This window comes from Gastrolobium bilobum, unplaced genomic scaffold (genome assembly GCF_033153095.1).
Source record: "Gastrolobium bilobum isolate Gb01-03AN ecotype WA unplaced genomic scaffold, APGP_CSIRO_Gbil_v1 utg5503, whole genome shotgun sequence".
Taxonomy (NCBI): domain Eukaryota; kingdom Viridiplantae; phylum Streptophyta; class Magnoliopsida; order Fabales; family Fabaceae; genus Gastrolobium; species Gastrolobium bilobum.
In genome coordinates this window covers 79,144-100,465 of record NW_026897634.1, presented here as the reverse complement: position 1 = coordinate 100,465, position 21,322 = coordinate 79,144, and the positions used below count along the sequence as shown (strand labels likewise).

Genomic DNA, 21,322 nt, shown 5'->3' with positions numbered 1-21,322 from the left:
GGTTCTTACATTTAGCATCTTCAAAATGAGTTCTCCATGCTTTGACATCATCAAAACCATTTACGCATAATCTTCTAGAATGTAGGAGGTCTCATTTTGTGTCTTGGAAACCATCGAAGCAAACATATATTACAAGGTTGACCATGAAGTATAATTTATTGCCTCTGATAGAGTTTGTGGGGTAGCCGAGTGGCTATGTAACTTCCTTGGGGGTATTTTTTTTTTTTTTTTTTGGATTACACCTTAGGGGTATTCTGAATTGGCTAAAATTAATGTTTGCTATATGCATCCGCTATGATAGTAAGGTAGCAGCCGGAATTGCAAGGAGTGTTATATATATAATGCTAAGTCATATATATATATATATATATATATATATATATATATATATACACACACACTCTCTAGTGGTATTAATACGGATCTGTTAACTAAATATGTAACTAGATAGTTGATGTGTAGTTTGTCGAAAGGAAAGAGTTTAAGGCCTTTAAAATGTTGATTATTGTGGACACTCTACTTAGAAGAGTGGAGATCCCTCGAACTAGATTCAAAGAGAAAACCAAGTAATGATTGACGGATAATCATTGTAGAGTTTTTCAAAACTTATACTCATTCCTAGACAAGGCAATGCATAAGAAAAGGGTAAGCAAGTAAGCTTTTAATGATTTTTTATTCTGATGTGTTCAGATGGTGTATGTTGGGATACATTGCCAAAAATCACCTATGTGGGTGTGAAGTGAGGGTTACTTCTATGAGAATATTGCAAGGCTATATTCTCTAATGCATCGTGGAAGGTTTATGCTTACGAAATTCAGCGAGTCCTTTATAATCAACATTAGGTCCTCCCTGAGTATATGCAGTTCTAGCTCCACTTTCACTTTCAGAATTATGGGTGTGATTTTTGGTTGCACGATCCTCCCCCAGCTCCTGAATAATTTGTTGATCAGTTATAGTCTGTTCTCTAAGAGCTTTTGCCACTCGGGTAAATGCATCAATTATTGGGGTAAATTCTGGTTCATAAGTTGAAGATGTCTGCCTTGTATCTGCCATAGATCTACATATATTGTTTTATGATAATGAGTTGATCAGGCTCATTAAAATAACTCAAAATATGCATTATCTGTGACAAAATACCAAGCAACTATACTAATTTAATTTTTTTTCTTACCTGGACTGCTGCTCTGATACCATAAAATGTAACATACTCTATAATTTAATTAATATAAAGAATCTTACCTGACTTCTTTAAATTATATTTTCTTGTATCATTAGATAGTAAGAAATAAAATGGAGAGGTGCTAACGTTATTAATAGATATAAACTGATTTCTTAAACTTTACTATTAATGATAAGAACAATTAAAAAGAACTATATAAACATCTTCCAACATCACTTTATACATATCGTTGAGTTAGGTACATACTGGAATTATTTTACACTGGTCCTACATCCTACTATATATTACATCACTTTATTTATATTTTACATCCTTACATCACATAATTATACAATACATGGGTCTTTTCCTAATCTAGTCTATAGGTGTAGGTCTCAACACTTTCAGCATAGAATATTGCAGCAGCTCCTTGATTTTCTACTACAATATAGAATTTCATGCGATCATCGTAAGAGTAAACATTGATACTCCATCCTTCACCTGACAAGCTTAGGCTAGGCATTATGATTTTCTGGAAAGGTTAGCAACACAAATAAAACATGAAAAAATTTCTCAGTAATATTGAGGCTTTTTTTTAACTATAACTATTTACAGCTATAGTAACAGAAAATATCATTCTCTCAATTAATAGAAAAATGAAACAATAATAGAATAATAATAAACACTATATTGTATAATGTTTAACTGAAGCTATTTAAATACCCAATTTTTATGGGTCTCCTGCATGTGAAAAATTTTGTATGGCGGAGCTCAAACCATGATAAGGCGTCTCTTACCCTTTAACTGTCTGATCTCAAAACTTTATGGGTCAGTTCACACCAATATCTTACAGTTAAAATTACACATTCTTTTAATATTTATTTGGTACCAAATAACTCATTAACCAGTAATCAACTTTTTTTTTAAAAAAAAGGTCTTAGGACTAATTAATAATAAAGCTAAAGATATGAATAAAATCAAGTAGAAAAGAAATTTAAGAAAAGAATTTGGCATAATAACAGTACCGTTAAAAATTTTAAAAGAATAGCGAAAAGAAGAGAAAATGAGAGAAAGTTTTTTCTTCCTTCTCTTGGCTTTTTTTTTTCGCTTCTGTGTCTCCCTTTTCGCCTCCTTTATGCCTCTGATTCTCTACTTTTCCCTTCTTCATTCAACAACCCCACTTACATATATATATATATATAACCCCTTTTTGACTTGGCTTATCATTACATATATTTAGATTCTAATCAAACTAAATAAATTTTCCTTCAAATTTAACTGACCTTAAAAAAAACAATCATTACATATTAAGAGAATCTTATCAAACCTATCTCATCTTCCATGTTGCTTCTTCTAGATGATTTATTATTCCTTATTTTTATTTTTTTGTATACAAGGATAACTGTAATATTATTATAGTTTTACAATAAAGCAATATTTGTATTGTATACCACAATAGTTTACTATCATATAATATTTCATGATACTAACATAATCTTTTTACTACATATAATAGATAGCTTATATATACAATGTTATAATTTTGTGTTATTTGCTTTTAGTTAAATTATTATAATACAAATAACAATGTTATTTATTGATATCTATAATATTTACTTATATATTAATATTATTTTATTTTGTAAATATATATATATATATATATATATATATATATATATATATATATATATATATACAACAACATAATTAAACTTATTATTATTATTATTATTATTTGATATTGCAACTGACGATTTGAGTATCTGCGGGTTGAATTCCAAAATCCAGAAAATTTTCCCTAATAATACACTACTTTTGACATAATAATATATTCTTTAATTGATGACAGAAAAAATAATGCACAATTTAATTAATATTAAATATAATATGTAATTAAATCTGTACAGTTACATCAGCTTTATACGCGAGTCTAAATTATTCATTGTATAACTTTATAAGAATTTTTTGTCAAGTTCAGAATTTTAAACATAATTATTCGTTTAGCTATTTTTAAACATTTAAATGAATCTATAGTCTACTTTTCTTGGTAAATGAATTTTTACAGTATTAATGACTTTTGAGCGAAACATTATAGTAATGTCAAACTACTAGTTTATCAAACGATAATATTGTTCTAATGTGTAACAATTAACGGTAATTTGAAAATAAATTATTATTATTATTTGATATTACACATCCGTTATGATAGTAAGGTAGTAGTCGGAATTGCAAGAAGTGTTATATATAATGATAAGTCTCAAGATATATATATATATATATATATATATATATATATTGGAGACATGATACTATGAGACAATTACTCTCTAGTGATATTAATACGGATCTGTCAACTAAATGTTTAACTAGAGAGTTTATGTGTAGTTTGTCGAAAGGAATGAGTTTAAGGCCTTTAAAATGTTGATTATTGCGGACACTCTACCTAGAAGAGTGGAGATCCCTCGAACTAGATTCAAAGAGAAAACAAAGTAAAGATTGACGGATAAGCATCGTAGAGTTTTTCAAAGCTCATACTCATTCCTAGACAAGGCAATGCATAAGTAAAGGGTAAACAAGTAAGCTTTTAATGATTTCTGATTCTGATGTGTTCAGACAGTGTATGTTGGGATACATTGCCAAAAATCACCTATGTGGGTGTGAAGTGAGGGTTGCTTCTATGAAAATATTGCAAGGCTATATTCTCTAATGCACCTGCAGAACCAAAAGGTGCCCAAGGCCAAAATGGATACATATAGAGGACCAACTATGTCTAAGGAACAATTGTGTGTTTTCTATTGTCTTGGTTTACACACAAGGTCGATGGTTACAAGGCATCATGTCCACCGATTGACTGAGTAAATCTGATAGATCTCACTAGGGCTAGTTACAAGGCATTGTGTCTGTTAGGAATGTGGCTTCCATACTCAAGAGGGGGTGAATTGAGTATTACAAGATTTTCGCAAAAACCCCCCCTTCTAGTTTCTAAATAATGATTTCAAACAATCTTTGATATGCGAAAAGCTAATCAATACATTCAAACAATCCATAATATATATTATATCACAATTATAGAACTTATTCTAGCACATACAAGATATCAAGGAAGCAATTTAAGTGCTAGAAATAAAGAGTTTAGAGTTTAGAGAATTGCAAACACAATATATCCTGGTTCGGTCACCACCACTTGTGACCAACGTCCAGACTGAAGTCGTTCGATCAACTCTTTCACTAATGGTCAAGCTTCATGGGTGCTTGACAAACCTTTACAATCTTCCAAGACTTCGGGTTCTTGGATACCTTATAATCTTCAATTTTATGGATACTTGGCAATCTTACAATTCACTCCAAATTTACTTAGGTATTTGGCTACCTCTCAAACAATGGGTCTCACAACCCTTTCAACTCAAGAATATAAAGAGAGAAATATTTGGAAATGAATATACACTCTCAAAGTGTGGATATACAACTTGAAGCACTATGGGTATATGGATTTTCAAGATATGAGCTCAAATATGTTTGATCTTTGAAATATATGAAAGAATATGCAAATGATAGTGTAGAAGCTCTCAAATCATACTTAGGATGTGTAGGAATGGTGATCTTAACATTTTAGGGTCATAAGGAATGTATTTATAGTGATTTTTAGCAAAACTAGCTGTTTATTGTAACACCCCGTATATATCCGGTTATGTTATCATAATATCGTATTAAGCTGCGCTTAATTAAAATACAGAATTACTTTTTCTTTTCAATTATGATGCCATTAACATTACCAACTTGCTTAATAATCAATTAATAAAACATCACTGTATGTAATTGCAATAAAACAGCTAACTGAAAAACCTCATAACATAGATGATATAAGTGTGGCTCTAGTCATGGAACTACAACAATGCAGACCGGACCATCTAACAGTTATACAACTCCAATATAAAAGTACTAACAAAAGTGTCATGGACAATCCCCATGCTCACTCAAATAAGGCAACATGCCCAACATCAGTCTCAACAACAACATATCATAAATAGCGGAAAACATAAACAACATCCCAAATCCAGTCATGCTAACATAAAGCAGTAAAACATAATCAGCTAAGCTCCGGCCTCCTGTCGCCCGAGGCATCAGTACCCATACTACCTGATCCTGAAATAAGCATTCCCCAAACATGGGGTAAGATCTCTAATCTAGAAATCTCAGTAAGTCAGTGAGTCCTCAAGGATCTTCCACCCCAAGCTCACTTACATGTGCAATATAAGTTCAAAAGAAATTTATCATTTATCATTTCTAAAACAATGCAATGCAGCAGATAATCATGCCATGTGTGTCAATACTAATCTACTGGCCAGAGACAGTGCAGGTATACGTCTATCACCTACACACCGTGCAAGTACCACTTGCATTCACCCCGGTACACCGTCTTGTATGACGCTACATACTCAGGCTTCCCGTCAAGATGAAACAACACATGCATATTAAAATCCATCACATATAAAGTTCAATCAACATATCAAATATTCAAAAGCATGTACACAGCATGCATAAACCATACCCCCATGGGACATGGTGGTACCACAACATGGCTAAACCGAGGACACGAAAGCTTACCTTGCAAGCTAACTCCAAAAGCCAAGAGTCCACAGCTCAAAGTCCAAACACAGTAGATTCACAATCTGTTATGGACCAACAATACATCAACAACATGCACCACAAGCATATAATATTAAGACAACGCCTTTTCATTACGTTTTCAAGTCTTAAAGCTTCTAACAAAGCCACAAGCCCTTAATCCCATGATTCTGGCTTAATCCATTAAATACAGAAGTTCAACTTCATCAAACTAGGGTCCACAAACCCCCAATAGCCTACTGTACACACAGCACAACTGCTGTTCTGCGAAATCCCAGAATATCCGGATATCTCACTGTCCATATCCGGATATGCAATATCCGGATATACAGATTCACATATCCGGATATCCAATATCCGGATATCCCAAAACCACGTATCCAGATATCCAATATCCGGATATCAGTTCGACAAATATCCGGATATCTCACGACAGAATGCAGTTTCTGCATTTTCGTGAAGATATCCCTAAAAGGTTCCCTTTTTACCGATTTTATACATCTAATCATGCATTTCTAGGTGTGTTCAACATTACCCAACAACAAGTTATCATCTTTTAGTCATTAGATGCATCAAGGTACCATTTTTAAGCCTTAAAACTCAAGTTAAAGGTTGGTACACATACCACAGCTCAAAAACAGCAAAGGGAGATGCTCTTGGAGCTCACAATCAGTCTCAAGCTACTGTCACAAGAGGATGCACGAAAATGAACACAAGATGACTCTTTTACTCAACAAGAAGACACCTTGAAGCATCAAAATGCCAACAAAAGGTCACACCCCTCAAGAACAGCAAACACAGCTCTTCAAACTCCCTCACACAGGTTCTCTAACTCAGAAACACCACCCCAATGTAGTCCCAAGGCCAACCCTCACCCTCACCCTCACCAAGTGTTTAAATGGAAGAACAAGGATCAAAGGTGAATGCTTGCTCAAGAAATGGTGAAGAAGGCAAGGAAGGAGTGTTTTCTGGTCAGCCTCCAAGTTACTCACGAATAGAAATCTGGTCCTAGGGTTTTGTGCCCATAATGGGAGTATTTATAGCCCAAACACTCTTAAACACACAGTATTAACTTTAATTGCTACGCTTAGCATTTTAATCCCAAAATTTGGATTCTGAAACTACATAATTTTCTAAGATTTATCATATTTTTTTTATAATTTTCTAAGCAACTTTCCGGTACGCGCTTTTCAAAGCCACTACCGGTTTCTAGCACCAGTTCTCATTATCTGGACTTGAAACTCGTTTTACAAGTCCTACATATTATTCTATAATTATCATGCACTTACATTAATTTTCCGGGATACTTTTTTGGCACGCATTTATACCGACTAGCAGAACCGGTATCTGCACTTTTCTTCCGAAAAGCGACTTTTAGCATTCTTAATCACTTATTACGATTATTAAGCCTCATAAATAATTATTAGGGTCAATTATGGAATCATTTCCTATTTTCTCGTAATTTATTAATTAAATTCCTTAATTAACGGTGCGGGTTCTTACATTTATAGCCGTTATAGGCTTTCTGTCGCAGGGGGAATCGATTCTCAATGAGTGAGAATCGATTCCCAATATTTCCAGAGAGTGGGAATCGATTCTTGATCATAAGGAATCGATTCCCAACATGTTGGAAAGGTTGGAAATACGACAACAATAATATTGTTACATATTTTGCGCATAACTTGAGCTATTCATGTCAGATTGATGTGATCTTGTTGGAAAGATAAAAGAAAGATCTACAACTTTTATGACGAACACAAGATCTAAATCCATCATCTTTGATACGAAAAATTGTATGGAAGGAAGCAGCAAAATTATTCAGCAAATTCTATGTTCAAATGTGTTCTAACTTGCTTCCAACCACTTTTTATGAAAGATCTTGACTTGGTAAATATGTTTTGAAGTTATAAAATATGTCAATGATCTTTTTCATGAGTTTTTCAAATTTCTTTCAAGTATATAAAGGCTATGATTATGCAATTCGAAAAACACGTTTACTTTGAGAAAAACTTAGAGCTCATGCAATGCAATCTACCATATACCCTCACATATATTCTAAGTCCTAAAAATATATTCCAAATATGATTTTAGACTTAGATTTATGTCTTGTGTCTTGGATCTTCACTTGACCTTGATGCTTTGACTTGTTGGATATGACAATGCTTGACACTTTGTTGGTTTTGATCATTTTTCACCACGGTTATGATATTGAGTTTCTCTCGGATGTTGTTCATGGTTAGTTGTCTTTGATCTTGTTATTTCTCTTCTAAATATTCTTTGTTGCTCTTGATCCAATGATATTACCACTTTAATATGACATCACTCTTCTTGTGTGGCTACATCATACATCTTCAATATCCACATATGGTTGATGATTTTTGCTCTTGATCAAATGATCTTGCTTTTTTTTTTGTTGCCACTTTGTTATCATCAAAACATACCTTGTATCTACAATCTCCCCCTTTTTGATGATGACAAACTTAAAATTGAGAAATAGTTAGCATAACAGATATTCTCTTAAAATGCATAATGTTACTCCCCCTCATTTTGTGTTGTGTGTCTGGCTAATTATCGTTTTACCCTTCCTTTGTATTTTGACCTAATTTCTAGGATTTTCACTAATCCTTCTATTTAATCCATGTTTAATATTTTAATATTTAATTTAGAAATGCAAGGTGTTATACTTTTCAAATCAAAGGTTAGCAACAAATATCATTTAAGCACATCTCGAAGCATAAATTAGATTGACATACAATATGAAACATGTATTACATTATCAACCATGGAATATATGCACTTGAATCTTTAGGAATATTTCAGCATGATTAAAGATTAACAAGTACACAATTATCATCAAAACATATTGAAACATTTTGAAATTAGTAATGATTATATAAGGCATGTTGTGATAGATAAGCGATTTCAAACACAAACACATGTCAATCCAAAAGATACAATTCCTTTTCAAAAAGCAACACTTGAAAGATCATGGAATTAGCATTTTAATTATATTCTTCTTGTTTCAAAGAGTGTGACATATATCAAGAAATTTCAAACAAGAAGCTATTTGATTTTCCATGTTTCAAGTAAGTGTGTCAAACATTTACGCACATAACAAAGAAGTCAAATCATTTTTAAGCATATGTATCTCCATGTAAATACAAAGGTAATCATAAACTCAAGATCAAGGAGATTATCATTTGTATTGCAACCATGTGTGTGCTTATAACATACTAGCATATATGATGACATATAAGGGATATTGCTAGAGTACCACCACTTTAGAATATACTAGGATATTCAATCAACTCTCAAACAATTTATAACATTTAAAGCATAATAAAGGATAAGAGATTGATATCACCAATCTTATAAATAACTTCAACTTCCGAGTGTCAAGTCTTCTTGAAAGCGTGGAATAGGCCTCCATGTTTGCATCTCCTCTTAGAATTTGAATCCATTCACATCTTACAATCCTCAAGTTGAAAAATATTATTTCATTTAAATGCAAGCTTGAGGTAATTGTAATCCTAGTAAACAACTTAAAGTGCTTTTGGTATCCAAATTTTGGATCCACGAGGATTAATGCATGATCATCAATCCATTATGCTCTCATGAAGAACAAATATACTATTATAAACAAATTAAGCATAATAAATTGACCATTCAATTAGCATTAAGCACAAAGCTAAAAGCATGTTCATTTCTATCCTTTCAAACCAGTTAATTTGTATTTGAAACTAGGCATGAATCATATTGAAACTGGGCATGACTCATAAATTCAAAATATATATATATATATATAATATAGTACAAATCTTAAGCTTTCTTATAAGATAAGAATCACCATAATCAGAGTTCTATAGCTCAAGATATGATCAATTAAAGTTTACCCGTCCAAAACAGAATTTCTGACTGAACAGCCATGTTCACGTAAATACTGGGACTTTTGTGGTAAATAAAAAATTATAAAAATTTCTAGATTTGAAGATGAACAAACTGTTAAATATAATTTTTCAACATTCAAATCAAGCACACATGATTTTATCAATTGCTTAGGACTTATAGGGAATATACTTCACATTCATTGGCTTTACAAGTGAATATGCATAAGAGATAAAGACATTTGATACCTTGGCCTTTGCAATCAAATGAGGAGTTTTTCTTACCCATTGTTTCTCTCTTTGGATTTTGAATCTTCTAGGTTCTATCTTAAGTTTGTGGGAGGCTTTGATTGATGTCTCATTTCTTCTTTGATTGACAATTCTATCATTGGGCCTTGGAAGCATTCTTCTTGAGGATTTCTTCTTCTCTTGACACTTTTGTCTATCCTCGTGATTAATTTTTTGCATATTTGAAACACTAGGAAGACTTTTTGGTACCCATTTCATCTTGAGTCCTTGAGTATTAAAATTAGCATTCATAGAATCTTTAGCAACCCAAACCATGTTATTTCTTATGCAAGAATTTTTTCTATGATAGCACAAATGAGAAATATATCCTATTACCACAATAATTACATACAATATATTTGCAAGATAACTTGTTCTTTTCAAGCTCAACTTTTAAATTTTTGGTTTTCTTGCTATTATCATTATCCAAGCTATTATTTCCACAATCATTTCTAGGTTTTTCATGTACAAAAATATCATTATTATTTTCATTTTCAAACATGGAATATGAGCATGTAAGATTATCAATTATGGAAAGTTTGGATGATAATTCCTCAACTTGATTATCAACATCAATGCAATTTTTAAGAATGGTTGAGGATTCACAATTCAAGGGTATGTCCTCTTCTTGAAAATCATATATATTTTTCAAAGATTCAATTTGATTTTCAATGAAGCAAATACTTTGTATAGAAACCAAATTTCTATTTTTCAAGTTCAACAAGCTATCATTCAAATCATCATACGCACATTGCAAATTATCATGTGAAGGAACATAATCAAGTTTGGTATTTGTTACCTCAAGTTGAATGTCATCATCCTCAAAAAGAGATGTTGAGATTCCTTGATTACTTTCAATTCCTTCTTGAATATTTTTATCAAGATTGTCGTCTTCCAATAGGTTTTGCTCTACTTGCTCTCTATATCCATCTTCATGCACAAAGTTATCATTAACAAGAAAGATAGCAACAAGAGTATCTCATATATCTTTAGCATTCTTACAATGTTTGATCTTGGTATATGCATCATCATATAAACTTTTTCTAAGCATTTGCATAGCCTATAAATTGAAGACAAAACATCTTTTATTGAAATCATTTATGCATTCTTCTATTTTCAATGAAAAACCTTTATCTACAACATGCCACATATAAAGATGAATTGATTGAATAAAAACTTCTATTCTTTTTACCCAATATTCAAAATCTTCACCATCAAAGAATGGTGGTTTATCACATTTAAAGCCTTGTATTTTTTTTTGATTTAAAATTAAATTATATTGGAAGCTCCAACAAGGATCTTTAACTCTAGGTGGTTAAACCTCTAACTGAGCACTAAGCTCTGATACCACTTGTTAGGAATGTGGCTTCCATACTCAAGAGGGGGGTAAATTGAGTATTACAAGATTTTCGCAAAAACCCCCCCTTCTAGTTTCTAAATAATGATTTCAAGCAATCTTTGATATGTGAAAAGCTAATCAATACATTACTTGAAAAAGGGTATTCTAATATATTATAGAATTGTAAATAATGTGTACAAAGGGTTCTCTATTTATAGAGAATATTTGACCTACTTTTAACCTAATGGGTTTGGCCCAATACAACAAAGGGCTTGGCCCAATACAACAATAAATGACTAAATAAAAACTAAATAATCAATATTATTTACAACACTCCCCCTCAAGCTGAGGAATAGATATTTATCATTCCCAGCTTGCTAGTAAGTTCTTGAAATCTGTCTGAAGGAGGCCCCTTTGTTAATAGATCAGCTAATTGACGCCCAGTGGGAATGTATGGAGTGGTAATCAACCCGCTATCAAGTTTCTCTTTGATGAAATGGCGGTCGACTTCAATATGTTTAGTCCGATCATGTTGAACTGGATTATGAGCTATACAAATAGCGGACTTATTATCACATAGCAGCTTCATAGGTCCCTCACATTTTATTTTGAGATCATCAAGTACAATTTTCAGCCACAGTAACTCACAAATGCCTTAAGCCATAGCTCGAAATTCAGCTTCTGCACTTGATCTGGCAACCACATCTTGTTTCTTACTTCTTCATGTCACCAAGTTACCGCAAAGAAACATGCAATAACTAGTGGTAGAACGATGGTCAGTCACGGATCCAGCATAATCAGCATCTGTGTAGACTTCTAAAGATAGATTGCCATCACGTCGGAATAACAATCCTTTACCAGGAGTACCTTTAAGATACTGAAGAATTCTCTCTACTGCCTGCATGTGTTTTTCCTTTGGATCGTGCATAAACTGACTGACAACACTAACAGTATAAGCTAGGTCTGGTCTAGTATGGACCAAATATATCAATTTCCCAACTAGCCGTTGATATTGTCCTTTATCAACTGGAGGACTCTCTTCTTCATAGCCCATCTTGTGATTCTGCTCAATAGGAGTATTAGAGGGTTTACACCCGAGCTTTCCTGCTTCTTTGAGAAGATCAAGAACATATTTCCTCTGGCTAATAAAAATTCCTTTGCTTGAATGAGCTACTTCTATCCCTAGGAAATATCTCAGTTTCCCAAGGTCTTTGATTTCAAACTCAGAGGCAAGCCGTGTTTGCAGAATCTGTCTCTCCACAAAATCATCACCTGTGATAATAATATCATCAACATATACAAGGAGCACAGTAAGCTTCCCATTTTGGGAGTGCTTGAAGAAAAAAGTGTGATCTCCTTGGCTCTGTCTGTATCCTAAGGTCATCATAACCTTAGTAAATCTTCCAAACCAAGCACGAGGTGACTGCTTCAATCCATACAAGGCCTTTTTTAATCTACAAACTTTATTTTTCCCCTTCGCAGAATCAAAACCAGGCGGGATTTCCATGTAGACTTCTTCTTCTAACTCACCATTGAGGAAAGCATTTTTCACATCAAATTGATTTATATCCCAATTGTAATGGGCAGCAAGGGATAACAAGATTCTCACTGTATTCATCTTTGCAACTGGAGCAACGGTTTCTTCATAATCAATGCCATAGGTTTGAGTGTAACCTTTGGCCACTAATCGAGCCTTATATCTCTCAAGAGTGCCATCAGAATTATATTTCAGGGCATAAACCCATATGCACCCTATTGCTTTCTTTCCGTTGGGTTTATCAATAACCTCCCATGTTTTATTTTTCTCCAAAGCATTCATCTCCTCTTGCATAGCTTGAGCCCAATTCCTATCTTTCAAGGCTTCATGTACTGATTTTGGGATTGTAATAGAATCTAGTGCTGAAACAAAGCTTTTGTGCTGCACAGAAAGATTAGCAGAGGAAACAAAGTGGGAGATAGGGTATTGAGTACAAGAGGAACAAGTTTTCTTGTGACAAGATCTTTTTCCTTTTCTAAGAGCAATAGGTAAGTCATCAGAAGTAGAAGCAATGGGTAAGTCATTATAGATATCAGAAGAAATAGACAAATCATGAGAGGAAATAATATTAGAATCAGAAACAGGAGATTCAGGAGACTCAGAAGAAATAGGAGATTCAGGACTTACCAGTGGTTCAGACGATTGAGGTTGCTGGTGAGACAGTATGGGTTGTATCTCAAGTGTATTTGAAGGTTCTGACACACCAGGAGCAGACACACTAGGAAGAGAGAAGATTGATGCAGACTCAAAGAAGGAAGGGGACGAGTCTTCTGAAGAACTATTCTCCCCCTGACGATGAGGACCCAGGAAATAAGATTCAGATTCTTGAAAGGTGACATCCATAGAAACAAAAAATTTCCGACTTGGTGGATGATAACTCTTGTACCCTTTTTTATAAGGGTTATAACCAAGGAAGACACACTTAAGAGCCCTAGGATCCAACTTACTCTGATGTTGTTTATGAACATGGACAAAGGCACCACATCCAAACACTCTTGGTGGAAGGCTCTGCAATATGGGAACAGAAGGAAAGAAGGAAGTCATGGAATGAATAGGACTGATATTGTTAAGGACCCGTGAAGGTAAACGGTTGATCAAAAAAGTTGCAGCTAATACTGCTTCTCCCCAATAAGAACTAGGAACAGATGTCTGAAAAAGTAGTGCTCTAGCAACTTCAAGAAGATGACGATTTTTCCTTTCAGCAACCCCGTTTTGTTGAGGGGTATCAACACATGTGAGCTCATGAATCATACCTCTGTCTGAAATGAATTGTGACAGGCGTTGATTGACATACTCAGTACCATTATCAGATCTGAGTCTTTTAATACCCTTACCAAACTGAGTCTTAACCATGTGATGAAACCGAATAAATATCTCTGGTACTTCAGACTTGTCTTTCATCAAGTATATCCATGTTATCCGAGTACAATCGTCAATAAAAGAAACAAACCACCTTGCACCTGAAACACTGTGCACTTTAGAAGGGCCTCAAACATCAGAATGGATAAGAGAAAAAGGTTCCCTGCTTTTAATAGTGCTAGAAGGAAATGACACTCGATGGTGTTTTGCAAATTCACAAACATCACAATGAAAGGTCTCAACCGACTTATTGAGAAACAGAGAGGGGAACATAGACTTCAAAAGACTAAATGGTGGATGCCCCAGACGCTTGTGATGGAGCCAAATCATAGACTCTGCAGTAGAAGGATGACGTGTCATTAATAACTGATTTTTGCTAGCATGGTCTGGAAGGAGATGATACAACCCATCCTGTTCATTAGCAACTCCAATTGTCTTCTTCGTGGTAAGATCCTGAATAAGACAATGAGAAGGAAAAAATGTGATAGAACAATTCAAATCAGTTGTAAGTTTTTGAGTGGAGATAAGATTAGTAGAAAGCTGAGGAACATAAAGAACATTTTTAAGAAACAAGGAAGGTTGAATTTGAATGTTACCAGAACCAATAACTGATTTATGGGATCCATCAGCTACGGATATAGTTAGACTACCAACAGTAGGATGATAAGAACAAAACAACTCAGTACGACAAGCCATATGATCAGTTGCACCAGAATCCAAAATCCATGAGGTTTTAAAATCAGTGCAAGAAGAGATATAGAACGTGTGCTCTTACCAGATAAGATCAAAGAACTATCATGCTCGGCCATTCTTTAACAAAAAAAGTTAACAACCAGCGATAAAATCAACCAAACAAAATATCAAATGACCTCTGATCAGAAAAATAATTACAGATCCAGACAGAAGACAAGAAGAAGAGAAGAATGGTGGTGGTCCGGTCCAAAAACACGGTCGTACGCTCCTCCACGCGCTGGAGAAAGGAGCTGCGCGTGGGATTCACTCGCCGGGAAAAGGGCGGCGCGTGAGAGCGCGTGGATGGGCTTCGCCGGCTGAGATTTTTCTGGTGTGGTCGTCCAGTGAGCGCGCACCTGTCTGTGGGTGGTCGCGGTTGAAAAGTCGCCGGAAAGTGGCCCAAACAGTGAAGACAGATCTGATTAGAGGCGGTCAGAGGTGTTTCGGTCGTTTGTGGCGGAGGAACAATGCGTAGAATGATAGATCGGAGGAAAAATAAGGTTAACAATGGTCCCCTTGGTCCAAAAGGTCCCCGGAAAAATTTTCCGGTGGCGGCTGATGCGGCAAGAGGCAAAGAAATTAGGGTTTTGTTAAAAAAAAAAGATAATATGTGCGGAAGCAAAGCCCTCAGATCGAGAGCTCTGATACCAACTTGAAAAAGGGTATTCTAATATATTATAGAATTGTAAATAATGTGTACAAAGGGTTCTCTATTTATAGAGAATATTTGACCTACTTTTAACCTAATGGGCTTGGCCCAATACAACAAAGGGCTTGGCCCAATACAACAATAAATGACTAAATAAAAACTAAATAATCAATATTATTTACAACAACATTCAAATAATCTATAATATATATTATATCACAATTATAGAACTTATTCTAGCACATACAAGATATCAAGGAAGCAATTAAAATGCTAGAAATAAAGAGTTTAGAGAATTGCAAACACAATATATCCTGGTTCGGTCACCACCACTTGTGACCTACGTCCAGAATGAAGCCGCTCGATCAAATCTTTCACTAATAGTCAAGAATATAGAGAGAGAAATATTTGGAAATGAATATACACTCTCAAAGTGTGGATATACAACTTGAAGCACTATGGGTATATGGATTTTCAAGATATGAGCTCAAATATGTTTGATCTTTGAAATATATGAAAGAATATGCAAATGATAGTGTAGAAGCTCTCAAATCATCCTTAGGATGTGTAGGAATGGTGATCTTAACGTTTTAGGCAGTGTTTTAAAACTCGGCTCGGACCGACCGGGTCGACCCGGGACTCGGTGACCCGGTGGGTTCCCCGGTCCGAGCGGGTAGTTGGACCGCTTCTGCAGTCAACCCGGATTGGACCGGTTGACCCGGCCGAAACCTGGCGACTCGGTGACCCGGTTGACCTGGGTTAGACCGGTTATTCCTTCTTCTTTTTTTGGTAATTTTTTTTTGTTGATAAGAACTCTTGAATTAAATCATATTCATATTTTATGATGAATATGATTAATAGTAAGTGAAAATAATAAGGTATTTTAGATTAGTGCAGTTCGTTTATGTAATTTAGTTGCATCTTATAATGATCTCATGAAGTTAAGTGGTGATAAACATGGATGGTCTCATGATCTCATCACGGTGGACACTTTTTTTTAGTGTATATTTCATGCATACTATTTGTTATCATGATAACGGTGACACTTTTTTTCTTAGTGTATATTTCATGCATACTATTTGTTGTCATGATTTAATTTATCAGTATCATGTCAAGCACAAAAGGTGCATTTGACTTATATTGCAATTTTAATCCAATATTATGATATGTTCTAGAGCTAGAAGCTTAGAAATATATAATATTTGCTATCATTGAAAATCAATTTATTTTTTGAAGCTCATTGATAGTTTTCTTATGTGAATTTTTATTAATATAAGTAATATTTTTATATTTTTAATATGTGAACAATAAATCCGGTTCAACCCGGTTGAACCAGTGACCTAGTACCTCGACCGGTTCGATGACCGGTTCGAGTTTTAAAACACTGATTTTTGGGTCATAAGGAATGTATTTATAGTGATTTTTAGCAAAACTAGTCGTTTATAGCCGTTATAGGCTTTCTGTCGTAGGGGGAATCGATTCCCAATGAGTGGGAATCGATTCCCAACATTTCCAGAGAGTAAGGAATCGATTCCCAACCTGTTGGAAAGGTTGGAAATACGACAACAATAACATTATTTCGTATTTTACACATAACTTGAGGTGATCTTGGTCTTGTTGGAAAGATAAAAGAAAGATCTACAACTTTTATGAATAACACAAGATCTAAATCCATCATCTTTGATACGAAAAATTGTATGGAACGAAGCAGCAAAATTATCCAGCAAATTCTATGTTCAAATGTGTTCTAACTTGCTTCCAACCACTTTTCATGAAAGATCTTGACTTGGTAAATATGTTTTGAAGTTATAAAATATGTCAATGATCTTTTTCATGAGTTTTTCAATTTTCTTTCAAGTATATAAAGGCTATGATCATGCAATTCGAAAAACACGTTTACTTTGAGAAAAACTTTGAGCTCATGCAATGCAATCTACATATACCCTCACATATATTCTAAGTCCTAAAGATATATTCCAAATATGATTTTAGACTTAGCTTCATGTCTTGTGTCTTGGATCTTCACTTGAGCTTGATGCTTTGACTTGTTGGATATGACAATGTTTGACACTTTGTTGGTTTTGATCATTTTTCACCATGGTTATGATATTGAGTTTCTCTTAGATGTTGTCCATGGTTAGTTGTCTTTGATCTTGTTATTGCTCTTCTAAATATTCCTTGTTGCTCTTGATCCAATGATCTTGCCACTTTGATATGACATCACTCTTCTTGTGTGGCTACATCATACATCTTCAATATCCACATATGGTTGATGCTTTTTGCTCTTGATCAAATGATCTTGCTTTTTTTGTTGTTGTCACTTTGTTATCATCAAAACATACCTTGTATCTACAGTGTCCACCGGCCCGATGCAGTTATTCCTCAGTGATCAATCACACATTGCATTTGAGTCTTACATCCATATATAGTCTCGATAGTTGGACTTCTTATTCATGTGGGGGATTGTTGAAATTAATTTTTAAATTAATTATTTTTATGAATAAGAAGTTTGATTTAAAAAGATGTTTCGTTTCATCGCCGAACGAATGTGTTGCTTCATCCTAACGGACATATTGTTTCATCCTTGAATGTGTATCTTTTCAATCATGACCCTATGTTTTCTATAAATAGATAGACAATCAGAATTTTAAATAGAGTTTTTCTTTGCATTTGCATTTGCATTCAATTACTCTAGTGCGATTGGTCAGACATAGGTTGAGTTCAATAGGGCTATTCAATATGGAAGTGTCGCCACAAGAATAGAAATAATTTGTTCTATCCCGAGAAACATTTATCCATGAATCTTGGGCACTATAGAGAAGACAAAATTGTCTTACGTATACGATGTCGAACACTGGGCTTGATTTTTCCTTGATGCATTCATATATTTTCGTACGATACGCTTTAACTTTGTGTTACTACATATTTCAATTTTTGATGTGTATTTCATAAAACTGTAAATATTGTCAAAGTGATTTTTCAAACACAGATTATCCCCTCTCAATGATTTTAACATCATTTTGATAACAGTTTTCTCTGCTTGCGTCCAAGAAAAGTCGTTATTTGAATCTAAATTATGAATCATAAGGGGTGTTAACGGGCCGAGCCGAGCCGAGCTTTGGTCTTAAAAGGCTAAGCCTGTGATTAAATGTGTCAGCCTTACCAAGCATGTTACCTGTTACGAATATAATTATCGGTTTGTGGCCTGCCTTATTTACAAAAAATAAAAGCCTGCTTTGGCCTGTTAGCCTCTTAGAAAAAAATAAGACAATAAAAATTTATCCAAACAGAATATACAATCAACAACACTAGTAATTCCATAAATATTCATAAATTCAATATATATCGAAACAACATAATATAGAACAAAATCATTCAAAAAGTCTGTTTAACTAATAAAATAGGGGTAAATGGATTGAGAAGAGAGAGATGGCTATTACAAATAGTATAAAAAATATAAATAAAAATAAAAATTAATATACTAGGCCAGCCTAAGAGGCTCCAAGACCGAGCTTTTGAATTGGAGCCTGAGGCCTTTTTACTAAACGAGCTTTTATACAAGTCCAAGCCTGGTTCCAACAACCAATATTAGGCAGGTAAGCCTGAGCCTTCACGAGCCGAGCCAAAAGCTCCTGAAAGCCTCTGACTCATTTATCACCCCTAAATCATACTTAGGCAACAATAATAGAACAAGGGAGCAACTAGCAGAGGTAATCATCTCCCTTCAAGTTTATATAAATATTTATATGTGAGTATAATTTCTGATTTTAATCATATAATTAGTTATTAATTCCCTCAAAACTTATAGAAGCCGTTAGTTGTGAGTATCACTTTATTTTTATTTTTTTATTTTTTTATTTTTTTTATCATGTACATGACTGCAACTTAAAAAAAATAAATATACATTATAATTTTGTCCCCTTAACAAAAATTTCAACTATATTATTACAAAATAAAAAAAAAAAAATTCAACTCTACCGTTGTGGATCGGCTCTTCTAATTATACTATTTTTACCATTTCAAGTATTTAAACTCGATTATTACTATAAAAAAAAAGTATTCAAACTCGAGTCTTACCCATTCATAACCCAACCTAAAGTTTTGAAAATTGACTAATAGAATTGGGCGAGTACAGATGATAGTTTTTTTTTTTTCAAAAAATATTAATATTCTTATATTTTTCACATCTTATATAGAAATTAATTTTGCATCAAATATAAATATATTAGAATATGATTTTGCTTTGCTGTCATTGATCCACTGTATACCTGAATAAAAAAGTGAACAAGTAACCTAACGATAGCAACGAAGAAATTGAGTAAATATCTCAATAAAAATTACGAAATTTATTTTAATCTCGTAAAGTGAAAAAAATAATTTATAGTTCCTTTGAAATTGTAATTATTTAAAATTATGGTCCCTTTATAATTTAAAGAAAGCCCATATTAGTTTCTAAAAAAAAAAACTAATATAGATATTTGTTTCTAAAGAATTAAAATAGATTCTATATTTTTTGCTAAGAACCTAAAAAATTATTTACTAAAGAATTTTTTTAACTCCAATATGAGAAAAGGAGGGTTTATGCAAAATTGGGCTTAAAGAAAAAGCTTCATAGAGCCTCTTTTATATATACTAATCCATTTTATATATACTAATCCATCCATTTGCTTGATATTAATTAAGGATATTCGCGGTCCAGATTGGATCAGTTTTGAAAACAAAAATTATCCGATCTAATTCTTTCTGTTTGATCATATAATCATTCATTTGGTTTGAATTTTTTTTCAAATTCGATTCGATCCGATCCAATCCAACTTTTTTCGGTTTGAATTAGATCGGTTTTCGGTTTTTTGAAAATTCTAAAATTTGTTTCCTGATTATTGTGCAAATAACATCTTTTGTATATATTTGCTTTGTATTTTTTTTTTTTTGAAATACAAAAGAATCAGTAAACGATAATATAATTTTTTTTTTGGCAATGAGATATGTAGCTCTACATAGATGAAATTTTGTTAATAAGATGTGACTAAGTTTTTTCTTAAATTCAGTTGATGGGTTAATGAGTCTTGGGTTTAGAAATTGTTGGACTATGATTGTGGAAAGACCCAAGTAGGTAGAGAGGAATTACTATATTGGATCGGTTTGGATTGATTAGTTTTCATCAACCAATTCAAAAACCGGTCCAATCTAATTAAAATTTTCAGTTTTTTTTTGTTTTCAATTTTTCGATTTTCAGTTTATTCGATTATTGATTTTCAGTTCATTCGGTTATCGATTTTTCGGTTCAGTAACCTGGTTTGAATCGATTTTGATCAGTTGATGAACACTCCTAATATTAATCCCTTTTTTAGTGCCATAGAGAGCCATAGAGAGTAAATATTTGTTTATGATTGAACCGAGGGGTGTTTGGTTGAGGAGAAATTTTTTGAATAATAGAAAAATGTAATTGATAGGAAAATGGTTGGAAACTGAGTTTGGTAGGAAAATGTAAAAAAAGTTGTTTGGTTGAGTAAAATTTTACCAAGAAAATTAAGTGAATTTAGTGAAGAGTATGTTTGGTTGAATATAAAATATTGATGAGAAACTATTCTGAATTTACGAAACTATCCTTTTATTAAACATTGCCCTTTATACCAATACTTGTCCAAATGATAATAGTGAATTTTCAACAAATCATGTAACACTGAATTTTGCAACTTATCGGATTTTTATAAATAATACCACAGTTCAAAGAGCATTCTGTAAC

At 33.4% G+C, this 21,322-nt stretch overlaps 1 protein-coding gene across 1 annotated transcript; it reads right to left on the bottom strand.

Annotated features, from left to right (window-relative positions):
- Positions 1-1,529: 1,529 nt before the first annotated feature.
- Positions 1,530-11,017, bottom strand: LOC133308853 (uncharacterized). The gene is made up of 3 exons (XM_061509574.1): positions 10,963-11,017; positions 10,313-10,890; positions 1,530-1,691 (listed from the first exon to the last, which is right to left on the bottom strand). Exons 1-3 carry the CDS (start codon positions 11,015-11,017, stop codon positions 1,530-1,532), a joined length of 795 nt encoding a protein of 264 aa, XP_061365558.1.
- Between the last annotated feature and the right edge of the window lie 10,305 nt (positions 11,018-21,322).

What these genes read in the sequence shown, in the direction of transcription:
- LOC133308853 (XM_061509574.1), bottom strand. Translation starts at nt 11,017, where the DNA reads ATGCAAATGCTTAGAAAAAGTTTATATGATGATGCATATACCAAGATC. An exon ending in ATATACCAAGATCAAACATT is followed by an intron (nt 10,891 to 10,962) that starts GTAAGAATGCTA and finishes TTGTGCATGAAG; the next exon opens with ATGGATATAGAGAGCAAGTA. An exon ending in AGTTATCTTGCAAATATATT is followed by an intron (nt 1,692 to 10,312) that starts GTATGTAATTAT and finishes TAACCTTTCCAG; the next exon opens with AAAATCATAATGCCTAGCCT.